A 20994-nucleotide genomic window follows, 5' to 3' on the forward strand; every position below is an offset into this window, starting at 1 on the left:
TATTATTTCACTCTCAAAACTTCGTGACTTTCTTGGTGTGAATGTAGAATTCGATGCTAGTAAATAACAATCGATTCAAACTTAGTATCGATGCCAATCGAATGACTGACAGCACTACTGTCAAATGAGAAAGTTTTTTATTTACAATGATGAACGGAATTTGTCGGCTCGTTTTGTTTTTAATTAACTAAAATGTTTATTTAGGACCATTCAAAATAATGATATGTGTTCCGCTTAGATACCTTAATGTGTTCAACAAGAAAGTTCCCGGATAATAAATAGAAAATCGAAATTATAGAAAAACAAGCTCCCGTTACTTCGTTACGGTATTCCACGTCAGAGAAACTTTGTTAAGTTTCTAAAATGCGGCGAGCAAAAGGATATCAGGACTTAGATGATAGTGCGGTGGTGCCTCGGGCTCCCGCACCACCTATGCCACCTCCTCAGGAAATAGAAATGGCATCAGTGTCTGTTGTCCCTGACGGTAAGGTTTTTCAATTTTTACTTACGAATATATTTATTACTTGGTAAACAGATGAACAATACACTAAAACACAATGTAATTAAGTTCCTTTTTCAGTGTACATAATATTATGTGGTGAATTACTACTATTTTCAGATACATTCACCGTGACACAAGCAGTGAACGCCCTGGGTTTTGGTTGGTTTCAAGTGAAGTTGTCTCTATGCACGGGTTTATGCTGGATGGCAGATTCCATGGAAATGACAATATTAAGCATATTATCTCCAGCTCTGCATTGTGAATGGAATATTAGCAAGTATGTTCATTTCAGTTAGATATTTACGTTTATTCCCTTGATCTCTTGGTGTTGTAAGTTTTTTTTTTTATTATTATTTTTATTTTAATTAATTTTAGGTATCAACAAGCTTTAACAACAACAGTAGTCTTCATGGGAATGATGTTAAGTTCAACATTTTGGGGCAACATCAGTGACCGCTATGGAAGAAAGACTGTTAGTTTTATTTTATTTCTTTATTTATTTTGTACCTTGATGCATATTACATAATTTGTTTGCTTAATTTCAAACTAAGAATTTTTAGTCTTTTTATTTAATTTTTATTTATAGTAATAAAATATAATATTACAGGCTCTCAGCATGTGTGGAGTTTTGCTGTTTTACTATGGTTTATTGAGTGCTATTGCACCAAATTTTCTATGGCTGTTGTTTCTAAGAGGACTAGTTGGATTTGCAATTGGCTGTGTACCACAATCGTAAGTAGAATAAAATGTAGTTATTATTTATGTAAAATGTTGTGTTAGTTAAATAATAAAAAAAAATCATTTAAAATTAATGCACTGGGAGCTTGTAAAACCTAACTAGGTCAATTTAAGGCAGTGAGCTAAATACCAGTTAAAACAACCTTCTATTCTTCTTACAAACATCAATAAAATTATGAATTAGTAGCAATAATAACGAACATGCAATGTTGAGTGATCAATGATATTACTTCAAATAATTGCCAATTAATTAAACATTTTATGAAAATGCATGTTTTCAAGAATTTGACGCAAACATTTCAAATGACAAATGGCTTTATTAATCTAAGCAAATAGCATGTTACTGTATTGTCACTGAGTATAAAATGGGTACATGTCTTAATCAATGTAAAGCTAAATGTTCATACATACTATAGCCTGACCAGGAACATAAAAACCCTGGCATAGAGGCGCGTCAATTGCATTTGATAGTGCAACACTGAGTACAGTCGTACCTGTGTTAAATTAATAGGCTAACTTTATGTATCAGGATTCAGAATTACGGGCTAATTTGATATTTTCCTAAATTAACGAAAAAATATTATTATAGGTAACCTGGTTTAAATAAATTAAATGAAACCATCAATCGAGCTAGTAGGATTTATTTTATTATTCATCAATAATCAAATTCAGAACTTGAATATTCAACTGCAATGTTTGCTCATGAACACTTCAAACTCGGTACTTCTTTAGATATACCAATTCCATAAAATTCAACACTTAGAAAGTGACAATTTTTTTTAAAATAGGTAGTTGAAACAAACCACAGCTAATTTTCATAGTGGACTGTACTATGCGATAAACATGTCAGTCAATTTGACAACCTTTGTCGGAAACATTATTCAATGAAAATATTATCCGAAACCTTACTATTTCTCTTCGACAAATACTTTAACACATTGTGAACCACTTTTCTTTCACGACTATAAAAAGATTTTTGCAATTTAATTCACAAAATCAATTGCGCACATTTAAAATAAAGTTTGTTTACACTTTGACAGCAATAGACTGACATGCAAGGTGACATGTCAATGAAGTTTTCAGTTACTGTTGCCATTAAAAGAAATTAGTACCATTAGTTTTCCGCAACATGGCGAGGGTTTTTATGTTCCTGGTCGGGCTATACATTATGTACCTACTTAAATTGTATAATATTAGAAACTGAACGATTTAATTTTGTTTCAAGTATGTAGGCTACTTTTTTCCTGTAATAAACTGTTTCTTTAGTCTACAAAAACTTTCTCAATTTCAGAGTCACTCTCTATGCAGAATTTTTACCAACTAAACAAAGAGCAAAATGTGTGGTACTGTTGGATGTAAGTATTATACTTAAGTCAAATATTCATGTTCTATTTGCTCAATATGTTAAAAATGTATCCCCGGTTTCTGAATTGAGAGCTTGTGCATACTCATCTTCTAACTTCTTCTTGGGTATAAACTTTTCGTGTTAAGTGCATACTAAGTAATTAATGAGCAACAATATTTCATTCACCCTTTAGTATATTTTTCGGATATTGCTGGCCTATCTGTGTTTAGGAATGAAATCTAACAAATAAGTTGACAAGAGTTACTTTCTTATATCAACAATCAACAATACCTTTTAACTCACCCTATTTTTTTGGTATTTTTTTCAGTGTTTTTGGGCCCTCGGAGCTTGCTTGGAGGTGGCCCTGGCTCTGGTGGTGATGCCCACTCTAGGAGTTCATTGGCTGCTTGCCCTGTCTACCATTCCGCTGCTGATATTTGCTCTCATATGCCCTGTAAGTATTTACTAGACACTACACCCGATTACGCAATATTCATTCATCATCATCATGATTTAGAAATAACAAAATATTTATTTGTCTCAAAATAGCTATAAGACGTTTACTGCTGAACATAGGCCTCCCCAATTATATTACAGAACTATAGATATGTTACGTTCATAGAAATTACGATTTTAATCCGTGCCGAGCTATTCCAAATTGCACACATTGACAAATGTAACTGATAAGTGAAACAAAAGATACGAAATAGCACGCAAATGAAAGAGATAGCTATAGTTTTAACGATTCTGCACTAACTTATCTATGTCCGCAGCGCACGCATCCTTATCGCTCTAACGTCAAAACAAGATCGCTTTCTCTTTCTTAACTTGAACATGGCGCATGGCGTCTTGATTGTTTGCATAAATAATTGAAAATATAAATACTAAATAATTTTGCATAATCACATGTGGTAAGAGATCCCTTGTATTTTGTTTACTTTAGAGTCATAATTGGTACACTTTCGAAACACACACGATGGCATTTTTTATTTATTTTGGTAAGAACACNAAATTGGTGTATATTAATATAAATAACAATTTTTGGACGATTTACCCTAAATAACCTGAAATAATGATTCCTCATAGTGTAATTACTTATGTTTGTTTTACAACTTTTTCTAAAATTGAAGAAACAAAAAATTATCAACAGAAATGGTGGAAAATGTATCACTTTACACTTGTTAGCGTGTGGTTAATTCAGTGTGGTGTAAAATGATTTATATCTCATTACATCACTTTACACGAATGTAAAGTTGTCGTGCATGGTGATATAACTAGGTTTTTATTTAATTACGAAAAAACCACATGCTATATTTCCCAAACTGGCACACTGCCTAATTATATCTAACATTACCTTTCACCTAAAAAATATTTCACCAAGTTATCTTTAATAGCGACGAAGCAGGATTTTTTTTAACTTCAAATGCGATTTCCCAAAAATCATCATTTTCGACTTAACTCCCTTTTCACTGGGGGTACAGAGTTTTCCTCAAAGAATGTTCATTCAAAATGCCTGCATTGTTCACTAGAATATCAATACTAGGACATTTGCTAACAATGTCATCGTAGACTTTGTCCAAATCTTTGGTGACATCACATTTAATGAACACAGCTCTTACGTCCCCGTATTTTGAGTTAAGTGTTTTCGCTGTTTCAGTACCTTGATTCTCTTGAGATCAACAATGAAAACAATTTTAGCTCCTTGGTTGAGAAACTCTTCAGCTATTGCATAGCCAATTCCTTTAGCACCTCCAGTTACGACTGCAATCTTATTCTTTATTTCGGCACCCATTGGTACGACACGTCTATTATTATAAAATGGCTATTTAGTTTCCTTTATTTTATTTTACCATTGGCAAGTTACTTATCTTATCAGGCGATAAAACGATCCGATGTGAGTAATTAGTGGGAGAAATTTTTATCGTTATTATATTTTTTATCTTGTGTTGGCATTGTTGGCGTATACATTTATTAAGATACATAAATGCAATTGTCTATAAATATAACACTATGTTGATAACGTTAAGCATTATTGTTTCCTTAAGAATACTACTTCTCATGATTTGTTTCGTAAACTAATTTCATTACTAGGTACATTATTATAAAACAAAGTCACTTTCCTGTCTGTCCCTATGTGTGCTTAGATCTTTGAAACTACATAACGGATTTTGATGCGGTTTTTTTATTAGATAGAGTGATTTAAGAGGAAGGTTTTTATGTATAAATGTACTTGTATAAACCAGGGGCGGGTCGCTAGTATAAAATATATAAATTACTAGCGGCCGCCCGCGACTTCGTACGCGTGGATCCCGTTTTACCCCCTTTTCCCGAATTTTCTTTGCTATAAACCTCACGGAGCCCGAGACCTTTCCAACGAATGCAAAACCGTGGAAATCGGTTGGTGCGTTCTGGAGTTATAGTGTCAGGGAGGAAAACCCGACTTATTTTTATATAGTAGATTAATAAGTTACTTTGTGTTTGGGGAACAATTTAATTTTTTTTGCCACCTTCACCATGGAATTTTTAGGGAAACTTTCCTTTAATTTGATCAGTCATTATAATTAATTGAAAAATGAAGGAATCTTTTTAGGAATTCAAAGATATAAATTCAATAAATGTTTAGGTACCTAAAAATGGCTTATTATCTATTTCTAAAATAATCAAAGAATTGAATTCTTTTTACTTTAAAACATCATAATTTATGTTCATTTAATCATACATTTTCAAACAACTGGCCAAGTGCGTGTCGTGCCACACGCAGTGTAGGGTAGGGTTCCGTAGTTGCCCGTTGTTTAAACAAGCAATTTCTTCATCTTTATCATTTTTAATGTTTTCTTGTATGGACATTTTATTAGGTAAGAAATTATCTAATACATAAGTCGAACGACTATTACACTTACAGGTGAACAGACAAAAGGACATGACGAAACTATAAGGGTTCCTTGTCAGAGCTACGGAACCCCAAAATAGATGCAATCAATATTAGCAATTAAAATTAGACTAAACTTATCTTGTACAGTTACCTTTTATTTAAAATGTTTAATTGAATTGGGATGGTGTAGACTAATTAGTATAAAATGATAAATTCTTGACTAAATAGGTAAGTTGGCATGTAACCACACAGAATACATAATTGTAGCAAAACTACATAGGCGGAAACTGAGTAGGTGGCTAAGAAAGTTAAAATTAGGACAACTAAAACAACAAATTACAATTTAAAAGAAGGTTTTTAAAGTTAATAATAATTGTATGTTATTACAATTATCTGTAGCGAAAAAAGTAAGGATTCAATATTATAAAATTACATAAATTAAAGAGTTAATTGAAACGATACCATTTGTCCTTAGTACCTATTTATCCTTTATTAAGTTATCAAAATAGGTGAAATACATTTTACTATTCTAATAATTGTAGTTCTCCGCCGATTATACTCCAAGCAGAGCCACTTCTGCCGTTTTCCAAGATTTTCACTGCTGCTTTGGCCACATCTTCCTTCTCTTGACTTGGCATAGTACTTACTGCTTCCTGGAGTCCTTGTTCATTAAAGGCAAGTGCTTCATTAGATCTTATGTCCATAAGTATATCTGTATTTGTTATCCCTGGACAAATAACAAGAACTTTCACGCCAGTAACATTATAGTTTGTGGCGTGTCCTAGCGTCCTTGAAAAACCCATAACGGCGTATTTTGAAGCTTTGTAGAAAGGTGAAAGCTCATCGACTATATACCCATAAATTGACGAGACATTCAAAATGACACCCCCCTTACCACCTTTGTCCTTTCTCATGTTTTCTAAAAACTTCATGGACCATTCCACAGTTGCCACAGTATTAGTTTCGATAGTTTTCCTCAAAGAATGTTCATTAAAAACGCCTGCATTGTTCACTAGAATATCAATACTAGGACATTTGCTAACAATATCCTCGTAGATTTTGTCCAAATCTTTGGTGATATCACATTTAATGAACACAGCTTTTGCGTCCCCGTATTTTGAGTTAAGTGTTTTCGCTGTTTCAGTACCTTGATTCTCATTGAGATCAACAATGAAAACAATTTTAGCTCCTTGGTTGAGAAACTCTTCAGCTATTGCATAGCCAATACCTTTAGCACCTCCAGTTACGACTGCAATCTTATTCTTTATTTCAGCACTCATTGTAAGTAGGTACGTCTATTAGTATGTTATAGTAATAATGTACTGATTTATCATTTATTTTATTTTAACATTCGCGATTTACTTATCACTAGTTGATATAAGTATGTATAGTGGTAAACATTGTTATCGTTAAGTATTATCTTTTATTATTATGATAAGTTTGTCAATTTTTTGATACTGTGAATGGCTTAACATTGTTGTCAACTCAATTTACACTATCTCTTGTATTGGTTCACCATTAATGATACTCCACGCCGAACCACTTTGGGCAGTTTTGAATGCCTCGATTGCGGCTTTTGCGACGTCTTCTTTCTCTTGATATGACACTGTTGATATTACATTTCTGGTTACTTCTTCCAGAAAGTCCAACGCATATAATTTTCCTGCTGCGTGTATAGATGTCCTAGTCAATCCTGGGCAAAGTGCAAATACTCTTACTTTTGTTATTTCGTAGTTTTTGACATGTCCCAATGTCCTCGTGAAACCCATAACTGCAAATTTTGAAGTTTTGTAAAAGGGCACCACCGGATCAACAGTATAGCCATAAATGGAAGCTATGTTCAAAATAGTTCCACCATTTCCTCCTTTATCTTTTCTCATATGATTTAAAAACTTCATAGACCATTCAACCGTCGCAATAGTGTTCACATCTAATGTTCTTCTGATTGAGGTTTCGTCTACTATTCCAGCATTATTCACAAGGATATCTATAGTTTGGTATTTTTCCACGACTTTTTTGTAAATTTCGTCTAGGTCTCTAGTGACGTCCGCTTTGAAAAATATAGCTTTCCCATCACCATATTGTATGTTAAGTTTTTCCATCAGTTCGATGCCTTGACTTTCTTCTCTATCAACTATCACAACTGCTTTGGCACCATGGCATAAAAATTCTTCAACTATCGCAGATCCTATTCCTTTACTGCCTCCAGTTACAATAGCCACTTTATTTTTTATTTCCTTTTCCATTATTAAAAATATTTTATTTTATGCGACGTAGAAAGATATAGATTCAATGCAACACTAAACCATTTTGTGTGCATTATCTTATATAGTACCCACTAAGTATACTCGTTCACGCGTAATTTTATCGTTGAGTGATAAGATTTATTAAGCATTGTTACAATACTAAAAATAAGCTATTATTATAAATTATGAGATTTCTGGAAATTGATACTAATTTAAAGTAAGTTTTAAGTTTGCCATGTATAGCAATAATTGTATAGCATTGAAAAATAAATAAATAATAGCCCTTCCTAGAGGTACTTCTAATACATCTATATGAATAAGCAGTTTCTACAATTATTAAGATTAGTATAAAATAAATTGGTATTTAATAACTTGATCTCGTCACCTCATGAAAAAAAAATAAACGCCTCATCGAGAAATATATCAGACTAGCTTTCCGCCCGCGGCTTCCCACGCGTGAAATTTTGTTTGACACAGATCGTCATAAATTATAGCCTATATGTTATTCTGGATTATGAACAATAATACTGTAAAGTTTCATCAAAATCCGTTCAGTGGTTTTGAGCCTATTCATTACAAAAATACAAAAATAGGTACCAATCTTTCCTCTTTATAATATTAGTATAGATGAAAAGCGCGACCGTGCGAGATATTGCACAAAAATGTAGTGTAGTGTAGTAAATAATAAAACCTGACAGTAATGCTCTGAATTGGAACAATTTTAAAAGTATAACAAATAAGGAGAACTTTTCGAATCGAAAACGAATCTTATTTTTTTGGCTAGCAACTCCTTTCAACTTATCATAACGATCAGATACATACTTGATTGATGATGATTATAATCTTCACTTTGAAAACATTGATTGATTTATCAACTGATATGATAATTATGGTATTTTATTTTGTACACATTATTGGGAAAACCGGCAAAAATAAAAGAATAACGATAACTTACTTAGTTTCATAAATAAAAATATGATTACCTATCTTGAGTTAAATTATTTGTCGGACTGAAATCAAAAACACTGTCGTAAAATATAGGTTTATTTTAGATACCTAAAAGATTTTTATTTCTCGCCTACATCCAAATGAACAAACGCACTTATACTTCACTTTTCTTTTACTACTAATTTTTTGTAGCAAAATGAATCTCTCTTCAACCTAAACTAATTATTCATAAAACCGAATTCATTTATAATAAACATTCAGATAATATGAACTGATAAAAATACTTTCGCAATTTGAGTATTGGTGTAAACTTTGATCTCATAATGCAGTAACTACACGGACAAAATCTACGGGACTCCAAGTAACAAGAACCGCCGCTATTTACCAGTGCCACAAACCAAAACCTCAAAGACGGAGCCGTCGCAACAAAACCTGATACTTGAGCTTCAATTTGAACTTAAATAAGGGTGGTAAAGTTCGCAAAGACACCAGCAAACCCGACAAGTTGCAAGTTTCGAGCATTTAATAGGTACCAACCACTAGAGAGCGGGTGGAGCTCTTGTGGGAGCGGTAAGTGACTCTCTATTACTACACTATACTCAATAAGACTTATCTTATGATCGGGAAGGGTTTCAGGGTTAATTTTACCTTTGGGATAACATTTGGTAGAATTAGAAATATGACGATATAAATTCCATGACATGTCATAGAATCATTTTCAGTGTATCTTGCATGATTTAATTGGTGTATGTTACTGTAAAATCAAGCCTTTACGACATTTCGCTGCTCATGCAGTTTAACTGATGGTGTTGTTTAATCCGTATTGAATAACGCCTACAAAAATGTTCATAGTAGATTTTTGTCGCTGTAAGTGAGACTCTACGCCAACCCAAACCTCGAGTAGGCGTTGCTCGGAAGCAAATTGTTGACAACTCAAGATAATGATGTCGACCTCGGAACCCCTTTGATTGATTAACTACTGCATCCTGTGTCAATTTATCTTGTATAGTAAGCAAGAATAAGAGCGGTATCGCATGTCAATCTAGTCTTATGACATGCTTTGAATCAGAGGAAGGAAAATTGGAAGGAGTGTTTTGGGTGTTATTTAACTGTTCTAAAAATAAGTAGGTACACGCATTATAAAACAAGCCTACACACATAAGAAAATGCACTCTAGCGCAATCAATCGTAAACGAAAACGCAAACGACAAACGTCGAGAACGTTCCGTTTCGATGAATCTTTTTTAAACACATTAATCTAAGCTCCGAATATTCCTCCGGTAATTCCCGGATCGCTCCCAAATCTTAACGGGGAAATAATGATTTCGGGGACAGGAGACACGACGGCCCAATTCTCGAGATTGGACTCAGTCCCGGGGGATGAAAGACTTGGCCGCAATTTATCGGGAGAAGAATTGGAATGGCAGTCAAAAGGTGAAGAAAAATAATTATAACAGTTTTTACGATAACAACTTGTTCACTTCGGTCGTGCACGAGACACAGACGAAGTCACCGTGGGTGAAGATTGTGTGCTTGAAAGAGCTTTGAAGAGCGACACAAATATTAACCTGTGATTGGTTAACAAATCCAAAGATTGAGTGATACGTCAGGTTCAATCAAAGTTAGTTACCGAAAAGCCATAGAAATGTCTTTTGTGATGTAGTTGAATGTTCAAAAGCGACCGACTACCCGTAACTAGGTTAAGATGACAATATGAATATAAAATGTTGTAATAAGGTCGCGCTTTAAGAAAATACCTTGAGGTTTTTGAGGAGGCGGTTTTTTAAGCAAGCATTCTCTAATAGGTAGAGCATAGCATAGTATAGTACCTTAACTTCTACAGTCTGATTACTAGCTTCAATGTTACTAAAGCTAAGAATCTGCAAACAAAATGTGATTTGTGTCAAACGATATCAAGATACATGTCTGTCTTCGTTCCAAGGAATTGACAGCATAAAAATCAAGCAGCCGAACAAAAGAATATATTGCAGTACAATCCCGTTTGAATATTGACGATTTTATTACACGACGGGAATCGTAATAATGCTAGTCAGACCGAAAGACAAAGATATATCGCTACTGAATCAGATAATGTTCATAAGTACCTACATTCAGCTATCGTTGATGTTACTCGTAATTTATTTTTAGCAATATTTCTCAAGCATAAGACTTTGCCTTCGTAACTGATTAATCTATGCAAATTATGTTAGGAGAATTAAAAAAAATGCAAAACATCATTAATGCATTTTATCATTCTTTTATGTATTACAACTGGTCAAAACTTTACCTCGTGTTACGGTACACTTTATTGCAATAGAACATGACGTAGTATCCAAGCGAGCTAAGCTAAATGTAGAGGTCTTTTTGAATGTGAATTAACTTATAGACTGATAAATAAAAAAATCCTTGATAGTCTCAGTCTCGATACAAAGTATTAAGTAAGACTTTAATATACTCGTAACTTGGTGTGGCAGCTATTTCTATTTTAATTTGCGGCTTATCCAGACCAACTGGCTCTATGTAAGGCTGCCGTAGGGCTAATCATGCGAACGATTCGCTTCATTTGAGCACGAACTGGATGTGAGAATGTTGCGAGATGAAATTATATCACTGAGAAAATACAAATCACGATGAACATAGCAATTTAGCAGTAGTCAAAATTATACGTGATGAAGATTTTATTAGGGTACTAACACATAAATTCTACACTGAGTGAAGACTAAATGACGGTGACTGGTAATGATAAAAATAAATAATATAATACGAGCTAAAAACATGCGTGGTGCAACACAGCATGTTTTAATGCATTTGTGCAGGTCTAACACTTTGAAAGGTATTTAATAGGGAAATCGTATTAGAAAACATATTCTGAACTAGTACTTTGTCATCTTACGCCCCGTCACACTATTAAAATCATAAGAAAATGTCATGACAAGTTCACGCTACGCTACAAAACGCCAACGGCGACTGTGAGCCAAAAGCTTTAGTTAATAGCTTGTTAATTCACCGTTTGACGAGCTTTCGCACAACTTCTTGATATCAGCTTACTGGGTCAAAATATTGGCTTTAAAACTGGAGTTAGCTCGCTAAGACCCTCCCTGGAAAAATTTAAAGTTAAATTGCTTCAGAGTGAAGTTCGTACCTTGCCGAGTGAGTTGCAGGAGTTCACGTAGTGCACTTAGACAGGCCCAAGAGAGAACAGTATGTTTAGATATTAACAATTTATTACTTTATTCATACCTACTAAGTATTATGCCAATATACATATAAATCCCTTTAAACATGTTCTGTAAGACCACTTAGGCGTTGACTAGTTATTAGGCATTACTCGTATACTAATTGACTAGAATCAGTTAAAATTCTTAACTTACGAGTACAAATGCAGTAAACAATAAATACAATTCAGAGAACTTTTTAAAGCTTGTTTGTAAAGCTTTTTGTTTTGATAGACTCAAATGATAAGATGCTTTTAACGTATTGAAAAACTAAAACAAGGTAAAGTTGATTTATCTGTTGCCTTTGAGCTGCGTGTTTCACCTTTGACGTGTTTCTTATGCCTCTGAGTCGATCGTGGCTCTGAAGTTCAAATAGATTTGAGAGTCGTTATTAAACACAGAAATAATTATTAAGTGAAGTAGTTTGAATATTTCTTCTCTGTGTTTATTTTTCAGATCGAAATGTTGTTATTTAAGTGTTAAGAGTTAAGGATCAAGAGCTGCAAGGAAATCATTTCTTAATTAGATCATCCAATATATCACTAAGCACAGTTTAGCATACAAAAACTTGGGGCAGATTGCTCAGACGGCTATAAATTGTATCTTAATAAAGTGGAAACAAGCTTGGAATATAAATGACTCAAGCTTCCACTTGTTTTTAAATGTACCTACACAGTTTGATGACAATAATTTAATTTACATTATTCTATGATATTGGGGCAAAGTTCAGGTTTCGCGAAGCAGATGCAAATATGGCCCCGTGCTTGCTTTACATAAGTAGTTGTCTATTAATGTCTTCGTAAGTTAGTAGTTTCGTAACAAAAAAAAACCTAGTTAATCAAGCTTCATTGTGAATTAAGTTTCATAATATTAAACATGGCAGTACGAGAGTGCTAATGGTCTTTTATTTTTATAATCACTATTTTAACAAAAGAAGCTAAATGAGCCTGCTGTCTATGCCCCTTTAATACGTGTCATTCGAAGGTGACCACCAGTATCTAGACCTCCAGACGAGGCTCCCAATCTCGGAGCCATTCACATTCCACCGGCACTCTGGAATCTGCGGCAATATATCATTCCCACCGCACGTCGCTCGAAAATTTTCTCCTAAAACAGTCTGACTTTTGTGTTGGAGCTTTTTATTAAACTGAAAAGAAAATGCCGCGAACTTCGGCCACAATGACGGGGCTAAATGAATAATGAGTGACGTAAGCTCAATATTGAGACCTTATTTTTGGGGGACGAAACCTAACGAATATTGATAGCAGGAACAGTCCATAACACAATCCATTAACTTGGGTAATTTATTCTCCAGGAATACGGAATAAGGTTAGTACTAAGAGCAAGAGAACTTACTTTTTTAATTTATTACTTAATAAATAAGCAAGTGGTACACTAATCCACTATCCAATTGTCCAACTGTAGAGCCTTTAGGAATATAAATGATACACCCGTCAATGATGATGATGGTGACTATTGAACATAGGTACCTACTATTTAATGGGCTATTTTTGCTTGAAAACGCGACCTAAAAAACAACGCTGTTTTAATAAATAAGGCAATCATTAAAATAGTAAGACACGGGTCTTAACGCGACGTTTATTAATGAGTTACAGTATGTACTCACAGCTTGACGTTTCGGCTGCGATACTGCAGACTGGCGGCGATTTTAATTGAAATGGAACGCGAAAAATTAAAATGTTATAAGGCAATAATTTTTTAAAATTGCAATCGTAAAAACTAAAAATCTATTTACAACTAGCTGACCCGGCGAACTNAATATCATTGGGCCTCCCTCAATGTTTTCCATAGTGACCGATTGGTAGCTGCCTGCATCCAGCGCCTTCTTGCTACCTTTATAATAATATTCAGTATTAATTATGTAATGAATGTTTTTAATTTTACGAATTAATTGCAGTGGCTGCCTGAATCTGCGAGATTCCACGTGGCGAGTGGACAACCTGACAAGGCGTTAGAAACGTTAGAACAGGTAATGTGAAGCTTTTTAGTAATACTGTTCAGTTGATTTTCGCTCCTCAAGGTCTAAAACTAGGTTGTTCATAGTTGGTTATCTCTACATTCGACGTAATCTTACCTATTTCAATATTAGCAGAGGAGAAGCGAATGCGATAAGTGTTCTTTTGTTTCGTTATCATGGCTTGACCAGTAACTGTCGCGTGCGGGTAATCAAAATAAGTGAAACCAATGAAGGCTATCATTTTAGCGCTCAGCAGCTAATGGCAGTAGAGTACCTGAGATCCTGTCACTTACTAAAGCCTGGTCCGTGAGCACGTAGAATTTTGTCCAATGACCCCAAGCTACCAATCCTTATCGCTCGCGCGTAATTATGTTGCTTTCGCACTCGCACACTCACTGCGGGCGCCCGTCGCACAGTCGCGACAGCAATATAATTACGCACGAGCGATAAGGATGGGTAGCTTGGGGTCATTGGACAAAATTCTACGTGCTCACGGACCAGGCTTTAGTGCCTAAAACGTAAGCGTAGGACTATCGCATTTGCACTCACCAGGATGGCGGCACTGTAGGTAGAGTAAGGTAATATCACTCACCAGTGGTGCCAACTGTAAAGAAAAAAGTCAAAGCCGCTCAAAGACTGACCGCCTCGTGATCCGAGGAACGCTTGTTCGAACCCCGCGAAAGCTCGACTATTGTGGTGAGCCCACTCGTAACAAAGCATATTATGTAGCTTACCACTAGGGATTAACGGGAGTAATTTGTATTTACAAATAACTAATATCTAACTCAAAAGTGACTGACTGACATAGTGATCAATCAACGCACAGCCCAAACCACTAAAAGGATCGGGCTGTGGCATGCAGGTAGATGTTATGACGTAGGCATCCACTAAGAAAGGTTGTTTCGAAACTCCACCCCTAAGGTAAAACGGGATCCACGCGTACGAAAGTCGCGGGCGGCCGCTTGTTCTTTAAATAAAAACAGTCATACCTTTCGCAGATAGCCCAAGACAACGGTCGTCCAATGCTGCTGGGTCGCCTGGTGTGCGACGACTCCGTGGGCATCGGGCAGCGCGGCCGCCTCAAGCACCTCCTCATACCGCATCTGCGGAACACCAGCTTGTTGCTGTGGTTTATTTGGTAAGGGCACTAATGGTTAAAGACTGTGGCTTTGTGAATTTCAATTAAGTATGCTCTTTATTTGGTAAGAGTTAAAATTCGAACTCGAGAAAAACTTGTATAAAACTGGTGAGGAAAAATGCTACTTAAACTAACTACAAACACATTTACTTTAAAAAATCCTCACCGTTCGTTCGTTTCAGCCAAATGATGTCCACTGCTGGACAAAGAACAAAGGTTTTCCACAATGAACGGAGGACCAAAACCTTGGTTGATGCGGGCAGTGCAGGAGCACCGCGACCTTTTTCCTTATCGTCGGTCTCGGATCCCTTAAAACGTTTTGTGTTTAACAATCTGGCTGTTGTTCAACAAATTACTGACTGACAGATTGAATCAGTTTTCTATGACATAACACATTAAGATCTTAACATCTCGATTCTCAGGATGTCGTGTGCGTTTTGCTACTATGGACTGGTGCTAATGACTACGGAACTCTTCGAGACTGACGCAGATGCCTCAGACGAAACTTGTGCTGCCAACTGTCGCCCACTGCAGACCACAGACTATATGGACCTGTTATGGACCACGCTTGCTGAGTTCCCTGGTGAGAACTGCTACGATTCTTTTGTTTTTCTTTCATCATGTGGGTTCTAGTAGGCCTGTTGATCTTCCCGAGTAGGCATCGAAAACAAAAGCTCCTCAAGGAATTCACGAGCGAGCAGTCACCTAGCACTGAATAGGTTTAGTGTACATATTTTAAATCGTTTTCTCGAGTTATAACAGCGAAATTCGCTTGCAATATTTTTTTCTAGTGTGTAAACGAAACGGCGCTCGACTCTGAGGCAAGCTAAATTGCACCATATTGTTGATGATATTGAGTAGACATAATTTGTAATTGTTTTCCTAAATTGATTTCGAACTGTTTTTGAAGATATCGTCCTGCATGTTGGAGATCAAAGATTCGAACCCCTATAATTTTAAACAGGTGATAATCTCTCACTAGCACCCATATTTGCTACAAGCGTTGGACTCTATGCATTACTGTCTAAAATTTATTTCCAGGTATTTTTGCTACGATCTTCATAATCGAAAAGTTTGGACGGAAGAAGACAATGGCAGCACAGTTCGTGATATTCGCCATGTGTGTTTGTGTGCTGATCTACAATGGAAAGTAAGTAAATCAAACAAATACTAATATAAATAAATAACAATAATATTTTTGCACGAATAAATCTTCGTTATTGTAATGAACGAAAAAGAACTTTTATTATATTTCATTCCTCCATTCATCTATCACACAGGGATTACCCCAGTTTAGACACCAGTCTCTCGAAAAGGTTCTGTATTTATAAAATTTCACAAATTGTATCCATAGTTCTTCTTTATTACCTTTGTGAAGAGAAAATAAACATTTATTTATTATTCCAAAAGCAATTAGTTTTTAGAAAAAACCTTTTATTTAGTGTCTTATATTTTGTATTCACAGTCGTACATTCCTGACTTGCGTTCTGTTCGTCGCGCGAGGCATCATCGCCGGTTTATTCCAAGCGGCTTACGTCTACACCCCTGAGGTAAGAAACGTCATGTATAATCAGCGTCAAATAGTTCGTTCGTGACACCCAAAGTGGCCAAAAAGTTATTGTAACAAAATACGTGTTGCGAGCTTTAGGTGACATGAACTATTTGATGCTGACTCTACAACAGCTGCTTTTTTAATGTAACACTTATCACAACAGCTTAGGATATCATAGTATTTAATTTGATATACCGTGGGTGAATGATTCAACTGTGCAAAGATTGTGAAATCCACAAGGTAAACAATAATTAAATCTAGAGGAATAATACAAGTCAACATGTTGACTCATGACTGGGTCATAGATAAAAATCTATAGCCTCGATGTAATGTGACCTAGAATTTGATTTGCCTACCCACGTACAGACATAATACCAATACATTTTTGTTGCAAAATATCACAAACTACATAAGATGTAACTGTGTTTACCTTGTGTGCTGTTGTCTGTGCATTAGTAAAATTCAATTTCAAGTTGCGTAAAAGAATTAAACCTACTTATTATTTTTCTTAACAAACAACCATGAACTTGATCTTAAATGTTTTATTGTGGATTTCCCTTACAACTAATCAATCAATTATGATACCATTTATCAGCTGTCACATTCCATCATAAAATACCTAGATAGATGAAAGCATCATCGCATTGAAATCAATGAAATCATATTTTGTTACGGTAATTATTATTTATTAGATAGGCATCAGACAGCGCCTATCAAACACGGTTCAGTCAAGCATTTTAACCGCCTCTGTGGTCTAGTGGTAAGACCACCTGCTTCAAACGCAGAGGTCCCGGGTTCGATTCCCAGTGGGGGCAGATTTTTCTGTTCGGTTTGGTTGGTGGTAGGGCTTGTTCCAAGTCCGCCTGGCTAGCTACCACCATCTTACCTAAGTCTGTCGCCAATGTTACAACAGCATTGTTGTGTTCCGGCAGTTAGAGGTTAGACAGCCAGTTCCTCCGTGGTTGAGGATTCCGGGTGAAGCTCGCTTCCACCGGCCTGATCGTCACTTACCATCAGGTGAGATACAGGCCAAGAGCTTCCTCGTTGTGGATAAAAAAAAACCTTCGGCCATGTATCTCGCCGCAGCTTAATGACTCCATAAAGCGCCTTGTAGTGCAGGGAAAAGTTGAGAGCACCAAACCACGTGGTAGATCACCAATGAGATGGACGGACCAGATCAAGGTGTTCCTAAGTGTTCGGTTAACAAAAGTGCCCGGAAAGCTGCAGTCAGCGTGGAATGGCGCCGTATTGCGATGAACATCACTCATCGTGATTCACAATGATGACCACGACCACTCTGACAAGAGTGTACCGACTGAGAAGAAGAACAATTATTTATTACATCAATTTATCAGTTTGGATTGATTTCTTTGTATTTGATAAACAGTCGCGTGTTACTCAGCTCTCATCTCATTTAACATGTATTCATGATTGATTGACAATACGGACGGTCATTTATTTCTTAGCTTATTGATTTAGGCTGAGTTTTACCACCTTACTTTTACCGAAACTATAACGAACCGGTCTTTTTTGTATGGAGTTTGACAGATTTTTGACGTTTGTTAAAGTTATAGTAAGGCGGTTATCACACTGCGCCGCGCTCCGCCGCGGAGCGCGTGATTCCATATAAAAAATCCCGCGCGCAGACGCATTGTCAGTGTGTTGTGCCGCGCGTGTTTTCTACACAAACTGAGGTACTTGCATACAATGATTAAATATGTCGTCCCGCGTACCGCGGCGGAGCGCGGCGCAGTGTGATAACCGCCTAAGATGGTGCAACCCAGCGTAAATGTATTCACGTTGATTGATTAACAATAATCTTGTGATTAGGTCTACCCCACCGCGCTGCGTTCTACGGCGGTGGGAGCCTGCAGCGGGGTGGCGCGTCTCGGCGCCATGATAACGCCTTACGTGGCACAGGTAAATTAAAACATTCCTTTTTGACAACTCTTTATCTCGACTGATATTTGAAGGCATGCGAAATGCGATGCGGCAGGACGATTACGTTCTATTAGGCTATAAAATGCTACTCCGACAAACGTTACTCCGACACTACTGAATATCGACATGACTTTACTTCGACACTACACTACTTAGACAAAGGCGAATATCCTTTGTCGAAATAGTGTAGTGTCGAAATAAAGTTATGTCGATATTCAGAAGTGTCGGAGTAACGTAATGTTGAAGTAACGTTTGTCGGAGTTTACTTAGGTAGCCGTTCTATTACTCAAGTTAAATAGCGACTACGAGCCGGAAGACGTAGTGTATTCAGACCTCCCACTTGGTGGACTGATGATATTGTGAAGGTCGCGGGAAGTACCTAGATGCGGGCTGCGCAGGACCGTTCGTTGTGGAAATCGTTATGGGAGGCCTTTGTCCAGTAGTAGACGGTATTTGACTGAAACGACGAACGACTCAAGTTAAATACCTTTCTACTTAATAAAAGAAGGGTAAAAATCGATGAGATTAGTGCCAAGACGGCCAAACAAAGGAAAGAGCCGTCATGGGCACCTGGCAGTATTTCATATTTTATTTATTGTATCGATATGATACAACCCGTTTCGTGATCAATAAATACAGCAGCCTATAAATAATTCCCACGTTATTTCCAGGTGTTGCTCAAGAACTCCATAGTCATAGCGACCGGTGTATACTCGTTGGCAGCCATACTGGCCGCTATAGCCTGCCTTGCGCTGCCCATCGAGACTAAAGGCCGGGAGATGCGGGACTCGGTAACAGCGACCGGATAGTGACGTCACACGAATGTTCTATGCTTGAATCTCATTTATCGTCTTTATTTATTGGAATCGCTGCTGAATGTAGGTTTTTATATTGACGTCTTTAAGACTGATGTGAATCATAAGAGCGTCAAGCAACAGTGAAGTAAAGGGACGCATGTACGATGGTACGTTAACCTGCAATATATTTATAAAACTATTATTATTATCGACGCGGCGCGTAGACATGGATACTTACCATGTCCGAAAAATAAGCTTAGGCAGACGGACCAATTTATAGTATCTGAAATAAAATCGTTTATAGCTACGCTTTTAAGATTTCGCTTCCTAGTAAGCACGCTTGAAAATTCGGTGACATGACCCGAGCACGCATGACTAAAGGTTCGGCCTAACCAATGCGTTCAGCCTACGTGCACGATGGCGATCAGTCGTGTAGGAATTTGTAGCGATTAGTTCACATCGACGCGTCCTGCCATTGGTCGCGGCGATCTAGGCGCAGTGATCACCATCGCTGACGCGAACTGCACGCGTTGATTTGGCCGAAGCTTTACGATTTTCATATAGTATACGCTATATTATTCGGGTGTCTACGCGCGGTCTCAAACAAACGTCACGCGCTACATTGAAACGCACGCACGTCAAACAACAAAACTGTAGCTGATCAAACTAACTCAGTATTAATGTAATCTCACTGCTTTTTAATAAAGACTGCATTTTACGCATTTATAGCATCGTATAATAATGTGTAAGTAGGATTTAAGTTATTTTATAAATAAGCAACTACCTACTTAATAATGACGTATAAATTAAGTATACAAGATGAGTTTTTGGGTAGGTAAGTGTGGGAAAATTCTGAGCAATTTAATTAGAAATACCTAAATTATCTTTATGTTCTTTAGTACATTAATTTTATACAGGCTGTAAGGAATGGATTTGAATAAACCTGCTTGGGAATAAGTAATAGGAATGTAAAAAGGAAAAAAACCGGCCAAGTNGGCGTAGTACAATTTTTTTTCAGTACAGTCCGTTTAAACTAGGCAAAATTTTTATTTCGATATTTTTTTTTGGGAATAATGTATTTTTTTCATCCAAGTTGGAGCAGCTGGTTTTGTAATTTTGATAACAATTTAGAGAAGCATTATTCAGGGTTATATAACAAAAAAAATTCGGAAAAAGTGAAGATTTGTGGCAACACGAGTAAAAGGACCGTCACCTGGAGAAGAATTTTTTTATTTTTTTTAAATGCCTATTATTTTTAAAATATGCCACATAGATTTTTTTATATTTTTCTGATAACCAGCACAACTTGCCTCAACACCCAGTTCCGGCTTGACGTTACATTACGGGACACCCTGTATATAGACTAGCTGACCCGGCGAACTTTGTTCCGCCTTAATGGCAGACTTTTTTTTATTTCGAACGGGATAAAAAGTATCCTATGTCCTTCTCCCGGCTCTAAACTACCTCTTTGACAATTTTCAGCTAAATCGGTTCAGCCGTTCTTGAGTTATAAGTGGAGTAACTAACACGACTTTCTTTTATTATATAGATAGATATTAATAAAAATAGAATTAGTTCAGGCAGTAAACCAAAATCCAAGGTGATACAATTTAAAAACGCTCCCCTCCGAGTGATTTAAGGCGGCTGCACGTTCGACGGAGACGTATCTCGATCGGATCGGTGTCGCGCGGCATATTTCCGTGGGCGGAATATCCAAGATTG

General features: G+C 36.4%; 3 protein-coding genes and 1 non-coding gene across 4 annotated transcripts; 2 read left to right on the plus strand and 2 right to left on the minus strand.

Moving 5' to 3' along the window:
* The first annotated feature begins 134 nt into the window (after window positions 1-134).
* On the plus strand, window positions 135-20249 carry LOC114355486 (synaptic vesicle 2-related protein). Its single transcript, XM_028308349.1, has 13 exons — window positions 135-484; window positions 620-779; window positions 878-974; window positions 1110-1234; window positions 2532-2595; window positions 2914-3039; window positions 13785-13856; window positions 14843-14982; window positions 15405-15565; window positions 16024-16132; window positions 16448-16532; window positions 18365-18454; window positions 19147-20249. The coding sequence occupies exons 1-13, from the start codon at window positions 364-366 to the stop codon at window positions 19282-19284; spliced, it is 1488 nt and encodes a 495-aa protein (XP_028164150.1). The 5' UTR covers window positions 135-363; the 3' UTR covers window positions 19285-20249.
* LOC114355487 (15-hydroxyprostaglandin dehydrogenase [NAD(+)]-like) lies at window positions 5940-6776 on the minus strand. Its single transcript, XM_028308350.1, has one exon. It carries the CDS (start codon window positions 6735-6737, stop codon window positions 5982-5984), a length of 756 nt encoding a protein of 251 aa, XP_028164151.1. The 5' UTR covers window positions 6738-6776; the 3' UTR covers window positions 5940-5981.
* LOC114355488 (15-hydroxyprostaglandin dehydrogenase [NAD(+)]-like) lies at window positions 6876-7758 on the minus strand. Its single transcript, XM_028308351.1, has one exon. The coding sequence runs from the start codon at window positions 7701-7703 to the stop codon at window positions 6948-6950; it is 756 nt and encodes a 251-aa protein (XP_028164152.1). The 5' UTR covers window positions 7704-7758; the 3' UTR covers window positions 6876-6947.
* Window positions 17278-17349, plus strand: TRNAL-CAA (transfer RNA leucine (anticodon CAA)). Its single transcript has one exon. It is a non-coding gene; the product is annotated as a tRNA-Leu (tRNA).
* Window positions 20250-20994: the final 745 nt, after the last annotated feature.

The sequence above is a fragment of the Ostrinia furnacalis genome, unplaced genomic scaffold (genome assembly GCF_004193835.3).
Source record: "Ostrinia furnacalis isolate ACB-3 unplaced genomic scaffold, ASM419383v2 OfSCF2414, whole genome shotgun sequence".
Taxonomy (NCBI): Eukaryota; Metazoa; Arthropoda; class Insecta; order Lepidoptera; family Crambidae; genus Ostrinia; species Ostrinia furnacalis.

Coding starts and splice junctions, on each gene's coding strand:
- LOC114355487 (XM_028308350.1), bottom strand. CDS start 6,737: ATGAGTGCTGAAATAAAGAATAAGATTGCAGTCGTAACTGGAGGTGCT.
- LOC114355486 (XM_028308349.1), top strand. CDS start 364: ATGCGGCGAGCAAAAGGATATCAGGACTTAGATGATAGTGCGGTGGTG. Junction 14,983..15,404: donor TTGTTGCTGTGGTTTATTTG/GTAAGGGCACTA, acceptor CTCGATTCTCAG/GATGTCGTGTGCGTTTTGCT. Junction 15,566..16,023: donor CACGCTTGCTGAGTTCCCTG/GTGAGAACTGCT, acceptor ATTTATTTCCAG/GTATTTTTGCTACGATCTTC.
- LOC114355488 (XM_028308351.1), bottom strand. CDS start 7,703: ATGGAAAAGGAAATAAAAAATAAAGTGGCTATTGTAACTGGAGGCAGT.